This window comes from Malaya genurostris, chromosome 1 (genome assembly GCF_030247185.1).
Source record: "Malaya genurostris strain Urasoe2022 chromosome 1, Malgen_1.1, whole genome shotgun sequence".
NCBI lineage: Eukaryota > Metazoa > Arthropoda > Insecta > Diptera > Culicidae > Malaya > Malaya genurostris.
In genome coordinates this window covers 37,598,899-37,613,371 of record NC_080570.1, presented here as the reverse complement: position 1 = coordinate 37,613,371, position 14,473 = coordinate 37,598,899, and the positions used below count along the sequence as shown (strand labels likewise).

Here is a 14,473-nt window from a genome sequence, read left to right as displayed (position 1 = left end):
CTGACATTACATTGCATCTAAAAAATAGTACAATCAAACCACACTGGTTTCCAAAGTTAATTTAGTCAAACCCAATATAAGTATAACTCTAGTCTTGTATTCTCTATAACTAGTTATTTGAATTCTTTTTGAATAAGGAAGTAAATTTATGGTTTATTATAGTTTGATTATATTCCGTCGAAATCGTTTCCTTATATTGGTGCAACCGCATGAAGAAAGATGTGAACACGGCTTAAACACAGCATTTGACAGCGAACTAGAACCAAAGAACCAAAAATTTCGGCTTCATGCCAACTGTATGCAGATGACAATCGTGTCACCGGGGTGGTTAATTCAATCAATTTCTGTCATAAGCAAAATCAAGACTAACATGAGACAAAACTGTAGATTTGTTTTCTACAAAAGGGCTAATTGTAAACTTCATATAACGTAATATATGCAGGAGATTGACATATTTTAGCAAAATCATTTACAAGTGAAACTAAAATAATTACAAAATTTTTCTCTCATAATTCTATTTGTTTAATACTCAATATATCATTTTTATTGTTGTATCTTGAGTTTTGTGTGTATCTTAACGAAAGATCATATCGATCTTTTATCGATTATGTTGACTGATTCAGGTCTGACACTAAATAAAGCCTGAGAGCTGGCTCTCTTGTATTTGAACAGCCTAACAGTGAACAGCTATTTTTTATTTCTCCGATCATTATAACTGGCGACGAGTGAAAAGTGACCAGCGGTGGTGGTGGACGGTGTAGAACAATTAAAATATATATATATATATTATACTGACGGTGCCTATAGTTTTGAGGCAATTTTGTAAACGAATTTATTCAACATTATTGGAGCGTTACCAATTCCGGTGTTCAGGAGGAGCGCTAAGAAAATTGTGCGTGAATTTTATAATTTTTCTCACTGCAGAAGACGGCGTACTGCATGATACGCCATTTTGCACGCGGTTCGGATAATTGTTCTGAGCGGTAGCCATCGCTACGGTGAGCGTGAGTATACACTGAAGGATTAAAATGCAAAAAAATAAGTATAATTACATCTGAATTTTTTTGTCGGAGTTTTTTTTTTCTCGTTTCATTTAAGGTCGATTATTGTCATCCTTGGAATAGTAAGCTGTTAATGAAAAGAACTAATTAGTTACGAAGCTTGTGCATTTTAATAAGAGTGTTTTTTTTTATCTTCATAAAGGTTTGATAGCGCTGTTCCAGCTTGTTTGGCTGTAATATCGACAACCAGGATTAGAAAATTCCAGTTGACTGGTGGATTTAAATTAAGACAAAAATTAAAAAGGAAACGCTTGTGGAAAAATTTTTTGCACGATAGTTCCACTCAAGATCGCTTTGTTGGCGGTTTAGGAGTGAGACAGGAATATTCTGGTAAGCGAATTGTTTTATTTCTTTTGTTTGAATCTTTTGTGATAAGCACTATTGTTTAGGGTATGGCTCAGTTTAATATGGCCGCTACCATTGAACCTTATCGTAAGGGTTCGTCCTTTACTGAGTGGGTTGAGCGTCTTGGATATTTTTTTTTGATGAATGATGTGAAAAATGAAAATAAGAAAGCCCATTTTATTACCCTAAGCGGTCCTGCTGTTTTCTCAGAGCTAAAATTACTCTTTCCCAACAACGATTTAGCTAATGTTGCTTATGAAGATATGATTAGTAAATTAAAATCGCGTTTCGACAAAACCGAATCAGACATAATTCAGCGATTCAAGTTTCATAATCGTTTGCAGATGGTTGACGAAACTGCTGAAGATTATGTTCTTGCGGTGAAGCTTCAAGCCGAATTTTGTGGGTTTGGGGACTTCAAGCAAGCGGCTGTTAGAGATAGAATTATATCTGGTATACGTGACAAGGCGTTACAGCAAAGATTACTCAATGAAGAGAAATTAACTCTTGAGTCTACTGAAAAATTGATTGCAACTTGGGAAATAGCAGGGACCAATGCAAAAACTCTTGGTATAAATTCAAAGGAAGAACAAATTGCATCGCTGATACGAACAGAAAAAAATCCAGGGTTCGCGTGTCGAAAATTGGCTGCTGCTTTAGATTCGGCCAATAAAATTGAAAGTAATCCTTCATACAATAGAGTTTCAGTTAAAAGTCGTTTGGGTGGTAGCCCATATAATAAAAACTGGAAAGGCTCTGCATGGAATAAGAAGGTACATTTCCGGCCAGCGGAGTGGAGAAGAGGAGAGGAAGATCAGCGAACGGAGAGCCGATTCTGCGATTTTTGTGGAATAAGAGGACATTTGAAACGCAAATGTTTCAAACTGAAGAATTTAAGGAAGGAATCGGTAAAATTCGTAGATTCTACAGGTTCGGATTCGTTAAGCAAACTGATGGACAAGATGAAAGCAAACGACTCGGACAGCGATGATGAAAAGGATAATTCAGGTGATTTAGAATGCATGCATATATTTTCTATTCACAATATAAGCAATCCATGTTTGGTTGATTTATTTATTGAGGGTAAAAGCATAAAAATGGAAGTAGATTGTGGGTCATCGGTTACGGTAATGGGTAAATACCAGTACTTTTCTATTTTCACGAATAAATTGAAGAAATCGAGCAAGCAACTAATTGTTGTAAATGGTGCAAAGTTGGTAATTGAGGGTGAGGCGACGGTTAGAGTTGTATTTAAGGGAAAAAAAGCTTTTTTAAAATTACTGATACCGGATTGTGATAATGTTTTCACCCCATTATTAGGCCGGCCTTGGTTGGATGTATTTTTCCCAGAATGGCGAAATTTTTTCTCTCACTCGATTTCTGTTAATAATGTTTCATTAGATGATAGTGTCAAGTGTGCGGTTGTACAAAGTATTAAAAGTAAATTTGCCAATGTTTTCACTAAAGATTTTTCTACTCCCATTAAAGGCTATGAAGCTGATTTAGTTCTAAAAGAAGATGTACCGATTTTTAAAAAGGCTTACGACGTTCCCTATAGATTGAGGGAGAAAGTTTTAGATTATTTGACGAAGCTAGAAAATGAGAAAGTTATTACTCCTATAAAGCAAAGTGAATGGGCATCTCCAGTAATAGTTGTCATGAAAAAAAATAATGAGATAAGGCTTGTAATTGACTGCAAGGTGTCAATTAACAAATGTATCATACAAAATACCTATCCTTTACCTGTTGCACAAGATTTATTTGCGGGGCTTGCAGGTTGCAAGGTTTTTTGTGCTTTGGACCTTGAGGGGGCATACACACAATTATCATTATCTAATCGGTCCCGCAAGTTTATGGTTATTAATACAATTAAAGGGTTATTTACATATAACAGGTTACCACAAGGGGCTTCCTCTAGTGCGTCAATATTCCAGCATGTTATGGATCAGGTTTTAAAGGGATTAGAAAATGTATTTTGTTACCTGGATGATGTTTTGATTGCAGGAACTGATATGGAGGATTGTATCAGGAAAGTGTATTTGGTACTGGACAGATTATCAGAAGCTAATATAAAAGTAAATTTAGAAAAATGCAAATTTTTTGTAGCGGAATTAGGTTACCTTGGGCATGTTATTAGTGAAATGGGACTTTTGCCTTGCCCAGAAAAAGTTTTGACAATTCAAAAGGCCAAAATACCCAAAAATGTGACAGAGTTGAAATCTTTTCTGGGTTTGATTAATTTTTATAACAAATTCATACCACATTTATCTTCAAAATTGTATCATTTATACAATCTTTTGAGAAACAACGTTAAATTTGAATGGAATGATGAATGCAGTCAAGCTTTTGAGGCTGGTAGGAAGGCTTTGCTGGCCACAAAATTTTTGGAGTTTTTTGACCCAAAAAAACCTTTGGTGGTAGTATCGGACGCTTCAGGTTATGGTCTAGGTGGAGTAATCGCTCATTTAATAGATGGAATAGAAAAGCCTATTTGTTTTACGTCTTTTTCATTAAATAATGCACAGAAATCCTACCCTATTTTACATCTGGAGGCTTTAGCTTTGGTGTGTACCATAAAAAAATTTCACAAATATTTGTATGGACAACGTTTTACAGTATACACAGACCATAAGCCTCTGGTTGGTATCTTTGGTAAAGAAGGAAAAAATTCCATTCTTGTGACTAGATTACAGCGCTATGTCTTGGAACTTTCGATTTATGAATTTGATATACAGTACAGACAATCTGCAAAAATGGGGAACGCGGATTTCTGTTCGCGATTTCCTTTGGAACAAGAGGTTCCAAGAGATTTGGACACAGAATTTATAAGAAGCGTTAATTTCGGTAAGGAATTGCCAATTGATAGTGCTCAGATTGCATTGGAGACAAAAAATGATTCATTTCTGCAAAATATTTCCAAATTCATGATTAATGGTTGGCCAAAACGATTTGACAAAAGCTATGTTAACGTTTTTTCAAATCAACATGATTTGGGTATTATTGACGGGTGTTTGTTGTATAAAGACAGGATGATAATACCGCACAAATTACAAAGCGGAATTTTGAAACTTTTACATGCCAACCATGCAGGGATTGTGAAAATGAAGCAATTGGCTAGACGATATGTTTTTTGGTTTGGGATTAATAAGGACATTGAAAGTTTTGTGGCTTCTTGTGATGCTTGTAATGGTATGGTGATAGTACATAAACCGAAGATAACATCTAAATGGATTCCAACGACGAGGCCGTTCAGTAGAATACACATTGATTTTTTTCATTTTTTACAAAATACCTTTCTATTGATTGTGGACAGCTATTCTAAATGGATAGAAATAGAGTGGATGAAAAAGGGTACTGATAGTAATAAAGTATTAAAAAAATTGGTAGCATTTTTTGCTCGTTTTGGACTGCCGGATGTGTTGGTGTCTGATGGAGGTCCACCATTTAATTCTTATTTCTTTGCAAGCTTTTTGGAAAGGCAAGGAATTAAGGTATTTAAAAGCCCGCCTTACAACCCAACAAGCAATGGTCAGGCAGAAAGACTGGTTAGGACAACTAAGGAAGTTTTGAAAAGATTCTTATTGGATCAGGATGTTAAAGATTTAGACTTAGAAGATCAAATAAGTTTTTTCTTATTCAACTATAGAAATTGTTGTTCTACTTTGGATGGTCATTTTCCAGCTGAAAGAATCTTTTCTTACGCGCCTAAAACTTTACTTGATCTATTGAACCCATTGAAATCCTACAAAAAACAACTAATTAGCCATACTTATAAAGATAATTTGCCCAAAAATAATGATGACGTAGGCAAACCGACTAATGTCGTTTGTCCTGCAAAGGAGTCAACTGACCCTTTGGATAGTCTGATGGTGGGTGATGAAGTTTGGTATAAGAACCATAATCCTCACAATCAGGCTAGATGGATAAAAGCATCATATTCAAAAAAATATTCTCACAATGTTTTTCAGATATTCATTGGAAGCGTCGAAATTATGGCGCATCGTCATCAACTTCGGGTTGTTAGAGCTAGCGAGCGAAATGTTCGGCCAAACGTGGTGATTTCCACTTTGGTTTCGGATGGATCTAAAGGATATGCGGAAGATATTGTCAGTGAGGAGGAATTTTGCGGATTCCCTGAGGACGATCGAGTTCCAGGAACTAAAAGGAAACAACATGAGGCAGGAATCTGCCCAACCCAACAGCAACTTCGACGATCGAAGCGAGTTCGAAGAGCAAAATTGGATAATCGTTTTGAATATTGAAAGTTTCAAAAGATAGTTGCACATGTTGCATGTTCGATTATATAAGCTTAAATTTTGAGTTTTCGGAATAGGTTTTAAGTTAAATTTCAATAAATTGCTCGATAATTTGTAAGAAAGTTTCAATTAATGTTGATTCGATATAACGATATCTTGTACTTACTAAAAAGGGAAGAACTGTTGTATCTTGAGTTTTGTGTGTATCTTAACGAAAGATCATATCGATCTTTTATCGATTATGTTGACTGATTCAGGTCTGACACTAAATAAAGCCTGAGAGCTGGCTCTCTTGTATTTGAACAGCCTAACAGTGAACAGCTATTTTTTATTTCTCCGATCATTATATTTATGTTACCTCTTTACTGGCGAAAACAAATCCCGGATGTAAATTTGAGTTACGTTGACATTTTTCATGGTCTGAGATATGTTTTACTACATGTCGTAGATAGAGTGGATACTTAAAAAGATGCGAAAATCCATTAAATTTGTCTATTAAACGAAAATTCAGAAAAAAATTTTTTTTCTGAAGCTTGCGTTAGTAAATAATATTGAATTTTAAGAGCTGTTCGGTAGTTTGCAATTGATCAACAACAATTTCAATACGCTTAATAATCAATTTAGTTGCCATTTCATAGATTTGGTTGGGTTACCCACTTACATTTTTCCTCGAATCTCGGAAAACTTTGCCGAGATTTCAACAGCCGCATGCTCTCGGTAATCATCTCAGCAATTAATTATATAACCAGAATTCTCCTAAGATACATTATCGAGACTTGCAAGGAAGTTTTTGGAAGGAGAAATGACCGAAATTGTCGGTATTCATGGATAGATGCTGTTGCCCATATGGTCAGCTATTAGTTCAAAACAAATTTGAAATGTGAGTGAGCATTCGAGTATCAAAAATTCATTTGTCAATTGTATGGTGTCATTTACACAGTAGAATTATTAAAACGTCGATGTCATCGCTAGTAGGTTGCACCTTGGAAATCATATTAAAATGGCTATATTAAAAGTGAAGATTTAATGAAGCATTAAATATTTAATATCACAAACAGTTAGCCGAGATAAAAATTAAGTTTTATGTGTATTTATATTTTAAATATGGTCGAAGTTATCTTCAATCTATCATGCCGTAAGATACAATGTGAGCAGTTCTCACATATTTGCTTGAGAAACGAAGAGCAGCCTTCATACAGAAGACTATGCAAGCATTCTGAAAACCGAAATTAGTTCGTCGAGATCGCAAAAAGTCTCTGTGTCTTTGTACGTCCGTATGTATGTATGCGACAAAAATGTACTCTATTTTTTCTCGAAGATTGCTGAGATCTGCTCGCAGTGGCGAAAGAAACTAACTGATTCAACTTTTGTTAAGAGGTTTCTTTTTATGTGATTTCGTTTGTAGCTTTTTCACTAATGGACGGTCCTAGCGACTATAAAAATAACCGCATACAGAGTTTTAATGTCGATTATTTCATTTCGGATTTGCATTTCATTGAAAGAAACTATCAGGGCGCTGTACGGGATTCATTCCTGCCTTTCAGAAGGACCAAATTGAGGAACTCACTACGATATTCACCACTTTTCGGAACATTTTCTCGAACGATTTGTTGTACAGCAGCAGATAATTTGCTCTCATCCTCAGAACCCGTTCTGATTGGCTGGTGTTGACATGGGTCAAATAAGACAAGTTTTTCAATAGTGTACTATTGAAATACTGCAATGCTGTTGCTATTCACGTTTAAGTTGAAAAAATTCGATTCTATTGGTAGTTAGATTATATAAACCCTTTCACAGATCACTGAGCTATGAGCTTTAAAAATACGAGAAAGGCAAACGCGCCTTATAAATTATCCTCTTTGATACTCGTTTATACCAAACATTTCAGAAAAGTTTAATTTTGAATTATTTGAGATTATGTCACACAACTGAAAATTCTATCATAAAATTGTGATTATATTTCCGATGGCATGTAGCAAAAATTATGTTGATTCGTTAGATACAACAATAGATATTCACGATCAAAAACTTATCACTCTCTCAGAGGGTAAATTTTGAAAAGGCACCTCATAGTAAAGTAAGTCGTATTAACGACAAAAAAATTGGCAGTACTTAGGATTGATGCCTAGATTCACTAGAATAATGTTTTAACACCCTTCAATTCTACTATATTCACGTTACGTCAATTTTAATGAAAATCGTTTTTTGAATACATAGAAACTCTCATTCTTACCATCTACAATATGGTGATGCTCTCACAGAAAATACCATGCTCATGGTAAAAACAAAATGTACATCATGTTCAACCATAAACATTAGTAAATCTTTCCAGCTTTACCATAATTATAGTAGGTGTGAAAAAATCATTGTAAAATTAAAACCTTTTGTGGTTATATTGACTGGAAAAGTGAATTTACGTTGACCATGCAAAACAGTGATGGTAACAATAAATGTTTTATCGGAGCGTATGGTCGTATCAATGATGTACTGGTATATTTATTTATTGTAATTCATGGTAAATTTTCCAATGTTTTTCGAATTGTTTTTTTTTTCATCTTATCGATGTAGTTAGGATAGGGCCGCTTTACACGTGACAATATTATTGTCAATCCAAAGTGTTGTCAATACCGTCAATCCAATTGACTTGGTAACTTGAGTCCGCATTTTTCGAACAAATCAAGCGTTTGAAGCTTCAAATATTGCAACTGAACATTGAAACATTGAGAGGAGAGTTCATTGCACATATTTGATAGTTTCTTCTCTGGAGAGAAAGTATTGTCGGATTGATGAGCAGTTTTGATTTTTTGACAATATTTTCGTCTATCCAATGAATTTTCCATTACACGATCAAAAGTATTGTCAATACTCCTTGTATTGACAATAATATTGTCTCGTGTAAGGGCTGCTATAAAGTTGTAGCTTTGTGTAATTTATTAGCAGCCCTTACACGAGACAATATTATTGTCAATACAAGGAGTATTGACAATACTTTTGATCGTGTAAAGGAAACTTCATTGGATTGACAAAAATATTGTCAAAAAATCAAAACTGCTCATCAATCCGACAATACTTTCTCTCCAGAGAAGAAACTATCAAATATGTGCAATGAACTCTCCTCTCAATGTTTCAATGTTCAGTTGCAATATTTGAAGCTTCAAACGCTTGATTTGTTCGAAAAATGCGGACTCAAGTTACCAAGTCAATTGGATTGACGGTATTGACAATACTTTGGATTGACAATAATATTGTCTCGTGTAAGGGCAGCTATTGGTTCGATCGTATATTTTTTATTTATTGGATCGATCGTATATTTTTTATAGAAAAATGCGTTCGCAAACGCTCATGTGGTGTTCGTCTCAGGGGTGTACACTGGGTTATTTATTATTATCCCATGATGTTCGTTTGCCTCAATGTATATATTTGTTATGACAGTTCTTATCAGCTAACCGCTTTCGGAACGCGATCTGTGATACTACAGCATATTTTTGAAACCATTTATATGCTTTCTTGTAAATTACTTTTTTTTCTAAGCACATATGAAAACCTTGACGGATGCCACTTGTATTCGAGTGTTGACTAGTAGGAAGTTACTTATTGGTAAGTGAAACTTGCTCGCATTTCTTCGAATGCCATCGGTAAATCACGCTTCCACCAGGAATAGGTAACACGTTGGTTCTATATTACGGAGATGCTGATGGGATTACGCGAACAAAATTGGCACCTTTGCCCCGCTTCAAGTCGAAGATTCATGGAATTGATTTTTGTGCCACCGAATCATCTTGGTTGATTGCATTGCATGCCGGACGAGAAGCTTTTTCGGTTTCATTGAATCAAAATAATGAATTTTATGATTTGACACCTATAAAACTGTACAATTCGTCACATAAAGTATTGTACTACCCAGAGGACCGCGTTATGTTGCTTCATTCGGCTAATCGATTTATTGACTGGATAAGTTTGTTGAAACTGTTTGATCGACGGACGGTATGTGTTATAACTGGACATGGTGTGGCTATTTTAATCAATCGGGACTATAGTGGTATGTGGTCCCCGGTAGATTACTGTCCCTGTGAGGATAGTTCTACTCTGTACTGTTCGCAGATTGTTGGCAGCAGTTGGTCGAATTCGCTGATCTTCAGTGGAACCGCTCTTGGGCTGTTGGTTATTTGGCGTCCATCTGGTGCTCGAAAGGGCGAGGTGCTAAGTAGCTCTCGTGCTCATAATGGTGTGATCTTTTCAATCGAATGTGATCTAGATATCGGGTTTCTTACCACAACTTCTGACGATAGATCCGTAAAATTCTGGACCATTCAATTGCTGCCGAATGATGGCAATGTGATGCTGAAGGAAAACGGTTACTGTTTTGGGCACACCGCAAGAGCGTTCCAGTGTCGAATAATTCGTGATGTGAACTCTAGCATGGTGGCATCAATCGGAGAGGATTCAACATTGTGCCTTTGGGATAGTGCAGGTAACTTACTAGTCAAAAAGATGCTGGAAAACGGAGCAACTCTGTGGAATTTGGATTATTGCGCTGAACGGAAGATAATATATGTTTGCGCCAGTAACGGCAATGTTTCTCAACTCGATATGAAAGAACATTTGCTGAGTTGTCAACGAGAGGAAAAAATTCATCACATTGCAGTGGATACTGGCGGGGAGCGTTTGGCGAAGGTAAAATTTTTGTCAAATGGTTCTTTGCTAGGTGTCACAGATCACAACAAAGTGGTATTGCTGGTAGATGGCTCACCATGTCAAGTTGTTGATCAGATATCCGACTTCAAATGTAGTATTCTTGATACCTTGAACGAGTTGGTTTTCGTTGCCGGTAATCGGCATCTCAATATCTACAAAGTAAACGGAGCTAGTATTGAGCTAGCTAGAAGTGTTATCGTAAATTTTGATCGGAATGAATTTCTGCCAGAACGTGAACCAATTACGTTCAGTATTATTAGATCACTGCATTTCTGTTGGAACAAGAATGTCGTACTTTGTGACAACAATGGCCGGTGTTTGGTATACAACCGAGAGGCTGATGAACTTCAATCGTGCCATCGGGTACCGAAAACGAGCGAACGGTGGCTGACTTGCGCTTTTGGGATCGAAGAATATCTGCTGCTGGCGGATCGAGCTGGTAATCTGTTCCTATATAGGGGGAAAAACGTAGATCCTCTGTACAAATTACCGCATCTTCACGGACACTTTGGGATTACCGGTATCAGACTGGAAGAATCGACTGCGGATGGTTATTTTCTGCTGACTTCCGGTCACGATGGTCACGTGAGGTCAATATTGGTAGAGCCTAATGAATGCACTCTCAAAGTGTACGGTTGCGAAAAAATACCGATCAGTTGGATCGACCGAACGAGTCAGTGTTTAAACGGCCTGTGCTTTATGGGCTTCAACAGTTCTCGGTTCGTTCTGTGTGACGGACATGATCATGCAGTGTTGTTCCAAGCAGACTGCGGAGGCGGACACCGTTATTGGGATTGTTACCTTTCGAATGATGGCACCGGCAGCTTTGTGTTCATCCAGCACAAACAGTTGACAGAAATTCGCTTTCAATTGCCCGAACCGAAAAGCAATTCGCTGCAGGTGCAGCGTCTAAATTGGCACACGAAGATCTGTAATGTGGTGCGGGTAGTGCGAACGGAACACACGACACTGTTTGTTTCCGGTGGTGAAGACAACATTCTACGAATCAATACGCTTTGCCGCGAAACGGGAAATTTGTTGGTAAGCGGAGAATCCTCGTTTTTTTTTTAAATTAAAAATGTTGAAAAAATACCCACATCATCTAATTTCAGAACCATTCCCGAAACCATCTGACCAGTCACATTTCAAGCATCAAAACAATTTGCTGTAGTTGGAAACTCGCAGTACCCGAAGGGAAAATCCTTATCATTTCGGCCGGGGGTCGAGCCCAGCTGTGTCTGACGACGTTGGATACGGTCACGTTACGAACCAAAGACGAACTGTCGTACATGTTGCTGGCCAGTGATTCGGAGCGTTCGCGATGGAAACCCAATCCAATAGCTAGTGACGAACCGGAAACACGCTTCATGTGTATGACCCTGGTGGAGTCCACTGCCTCGTTGTACGTTGGCTGTTCCGATGGGGCCTTACGTCAGTTTAGTCTATCTGCAAGCAACGGGTGTTATCAGTTGGAGCTGAAAGAGGAAATCTACTATGGAAAATGTTTCCTACATATAACGCACCTCACCGTCAAGGACATACCGTTGATTGTTACGATGACAACGGATGGTTTCGTCAGTTTCTGGGATACGCGGAACATCAGCAAACCGTTTGATAAGGTACGGTACCAATCAAGTGGTATCAATGCGTTCGACGTTCGCTCGCTGAAAGACGATGGACGCTTTCTCATCGCCACGGGAGGAGACGACCAGGATGTCAATGTTTGTAAGGTCCAAATTGTACCCACTAAGAGGAATGGATTCGTACTTCAGTCTTCTTACATCAAGCAACAATGTGCTCACTTAGGACAAGTGACTGGGCTTCGTTTCATGGACGAGAACACACTGTGGAGTGTGGGCACAGATCAAGTGATAATTTTGTGGCATTTATCATCGAAGAGCATTTCGGCCGGAAAAAGTTTACAAAGCTGTGTAGCCGATATCAAAGGACTTGATTTAGTTCCGGAAACTAATGAAATATTTGTGTATGGTTGTGGTTTCGAGTTTATTCCAGTTGATTCATGAAATGATTTTTTTCATTTGTCTTATGTTCAGTTGAATTGTCTCTGTAAAAGTATGATTGTTTATTTAATTTGGTAGTAAATATACAACGGAAAATTCTAGCGGGTTCTCTAACAGGCATCACGTTGGTTTTTCTCTCTTCCGACATTCTTGCTACATGTCCAGCCCGCAGTGGATTGTCGCTTCTGGCAGCAGATAATATAAATTATAAACAACTTATATACAGCAAATGTGTGTCTGCAAGCTACATGATTTCAGCTGGTTACGAAATCCGTAGAAAACCTTGTTAATGACTGTTCCGTGTAATATGTGGTCCATTCTTTTTAGTTACTGTTGCGCCTCCAGTTATCATAACAAGAAACTATTGATAGCATTTTGAAGCTGACGGCGTTTTTTCAATGGCGCAAACTTCGTTAGAATTCATGCACACAGTCACAATTTCTTCACCTTTAATCCGTATTTCGATCGAATCGGATTATTCTGACCGAATGTTAGGATTCGCATTCTATATTTGGATCGAGTGATGTTTTGTATAGAAAACTCGAATTCGATCTAGATACGGAAATCGGAATGCAAAACTTCGCATTCGACGGACCCACCAGCGTTGCCAGGTCATTTTTCCAAAAATCTGTATTCGGCGCAAAAATCTATCTGTACCATATCGGTATCAGAAATCAAAATCTCGTCAACATAGGTTCACGGAAATGTCTTTTTGGTGAGCAAAAAAAAGGTCTCGTGTAGCAACCTTATCTGTATAAATACCGATAAACCGGTATACCTGGAAACGTTGGGACCTACTTGTACGCGGCGGGCAATTTTCTCCCCAGACGGTTCTCTGTCAGTTATTTTTGCCGGCAATCTGCCCGTATTCCTGTGAGTCTGACAGGGAAAATCTCTCTTCATATATATACTTACTACGGAAAATGTTATTGCCAATTACATTGCTTTATCACCACCAAACATACCCATATTTCATTCTCATTTAAGTCGTCTCAACATTCGTTTTTTTTTGTATGTACATGCGGGATTAACGAATATAAAAAAAAATAAAAAGGAGCGAAATTGGCACATTGTCGCCAAGCTGAATTACCGGTAGCGACACTTGCCAATGAAAAATGGAACCAAGAAAAGGAGGATTCTTTCGAAAATTTTCTTATCGGCAGTAATGATTTGCAACGATTTTTTTTATTTATTCAACAGTACTAAGAGAACTACTCGGAGTAGAAGAAAATCGATTTCAAAATGATTACTATTACTTTTTTTTAGTGTAAACTACAATTAAACATGGAAAATCTACAGAAATGTGTGAAATTGGGTGTTAGGTTTTTTGAGACCAGCATTTTTTTAAACAGAAACCAATGCAATAATGATTTCTCGAGTACTAGAATGTTTAGTGATCGAGTACCATTTATTTTACATACTTTATCTGCTGTTTTCGGGCAATGGTATTGAACCAAGAATAATCAAAGACTAACAGACAGGACACTCAAATTGGATTCTTCAATCATTTTAACTGTCATTTCGAATATGTTCATGTCATGATGGCGCCACGTTACCCCATCAAAAACATCCAGTTTGTCATCTAGACTGTGTTTATTTTTTTATTTACAAACAGAGTTGCTCTATAATGTACTGATTTGTATACGTCCATGTGGATTTCCCGATAAAGAATTTTTAAACGGTTTGTACGAAAAACTAGCTAAAAAGAATAAACATTTCTCCTATGTAAAAACCACAAACCAATAATCGGTTTCACGTACCTAAAAATCATTTTAATGAACAATTAAAAAATTTTTTTTTGTCCTCAAACATCGCTAAAAACTGCTCGATTCTAAATAAACGTTGTTTTTCGCACAATAAATTAAGATCAACATTACCACCTCAGAGTAGAAACTTTTTCTTCCACTTCTACTATGATTTTTAAATGAATTTGCCCGTTTTTGTGAGAAAACGTTTAAAAGGTGAAGTAAATTAACATTTTTCCTACCGATTTGACAGCTCTTGGTGAAAGTGTCATATCTAAACAAGCAGCGTCTCTACATTTCATTGCAGCGTCATTGTGCCAATAAGCTAGACACGTACGGCGAGAGAATGA

The 14,473-nt window shown here is 37.0% G+C and overlaps 2 protein-coding genes across 2 annotated transcripts; both read left to right on the top strand.

The window, feature by feature from the left end:
* Positions 1-594: 594 nt before the first annotated feature.
* LOC131437497 (uncharacterized protein K02A2.6-like) lies at positions 595-5,685 on the top strand. Its single transcript, XM_058606887.1, has 2 exons — positions 595-1,004; positions 1,204-5,685. The coding sequence occupies exon 2, from the start codon at positions 1,454-1,456 to the stop codon at positions 5,666-5,668; it is 4,215 nt and encodes a 1,404-aa protein (XP_058462870.1). The 5' UTR covers positions 595-1,004; positions 1,204-1,453; the 3' UTR covers positions 5,669-5,685.
* Positions 5,686-9,099: 3,414 nt separating this feature from the next.
* Positions 9,100-12,932, top strand: LOC131437489 (uncharacterized). The gene is made up of 3 exons (XM_058606876.1): positions 9,100-9,259; positions 9,318-11,398; positions 11,470-12,932. Exons 1-3 carry the CDS (start codon positions 9,199-9,201, stop codon positions 12,379-12,381), a joined length of 3,054 nt encoding a protein of 1,017 aa, XP_058462859.1. The 5' UTR covers positions 9,100-9,198; the 3' UTR covers positions 12,382-12,932.
* The last annotated feature ends 1,541 nt before the right edge of the window (positions 12,933-14,473 follow it).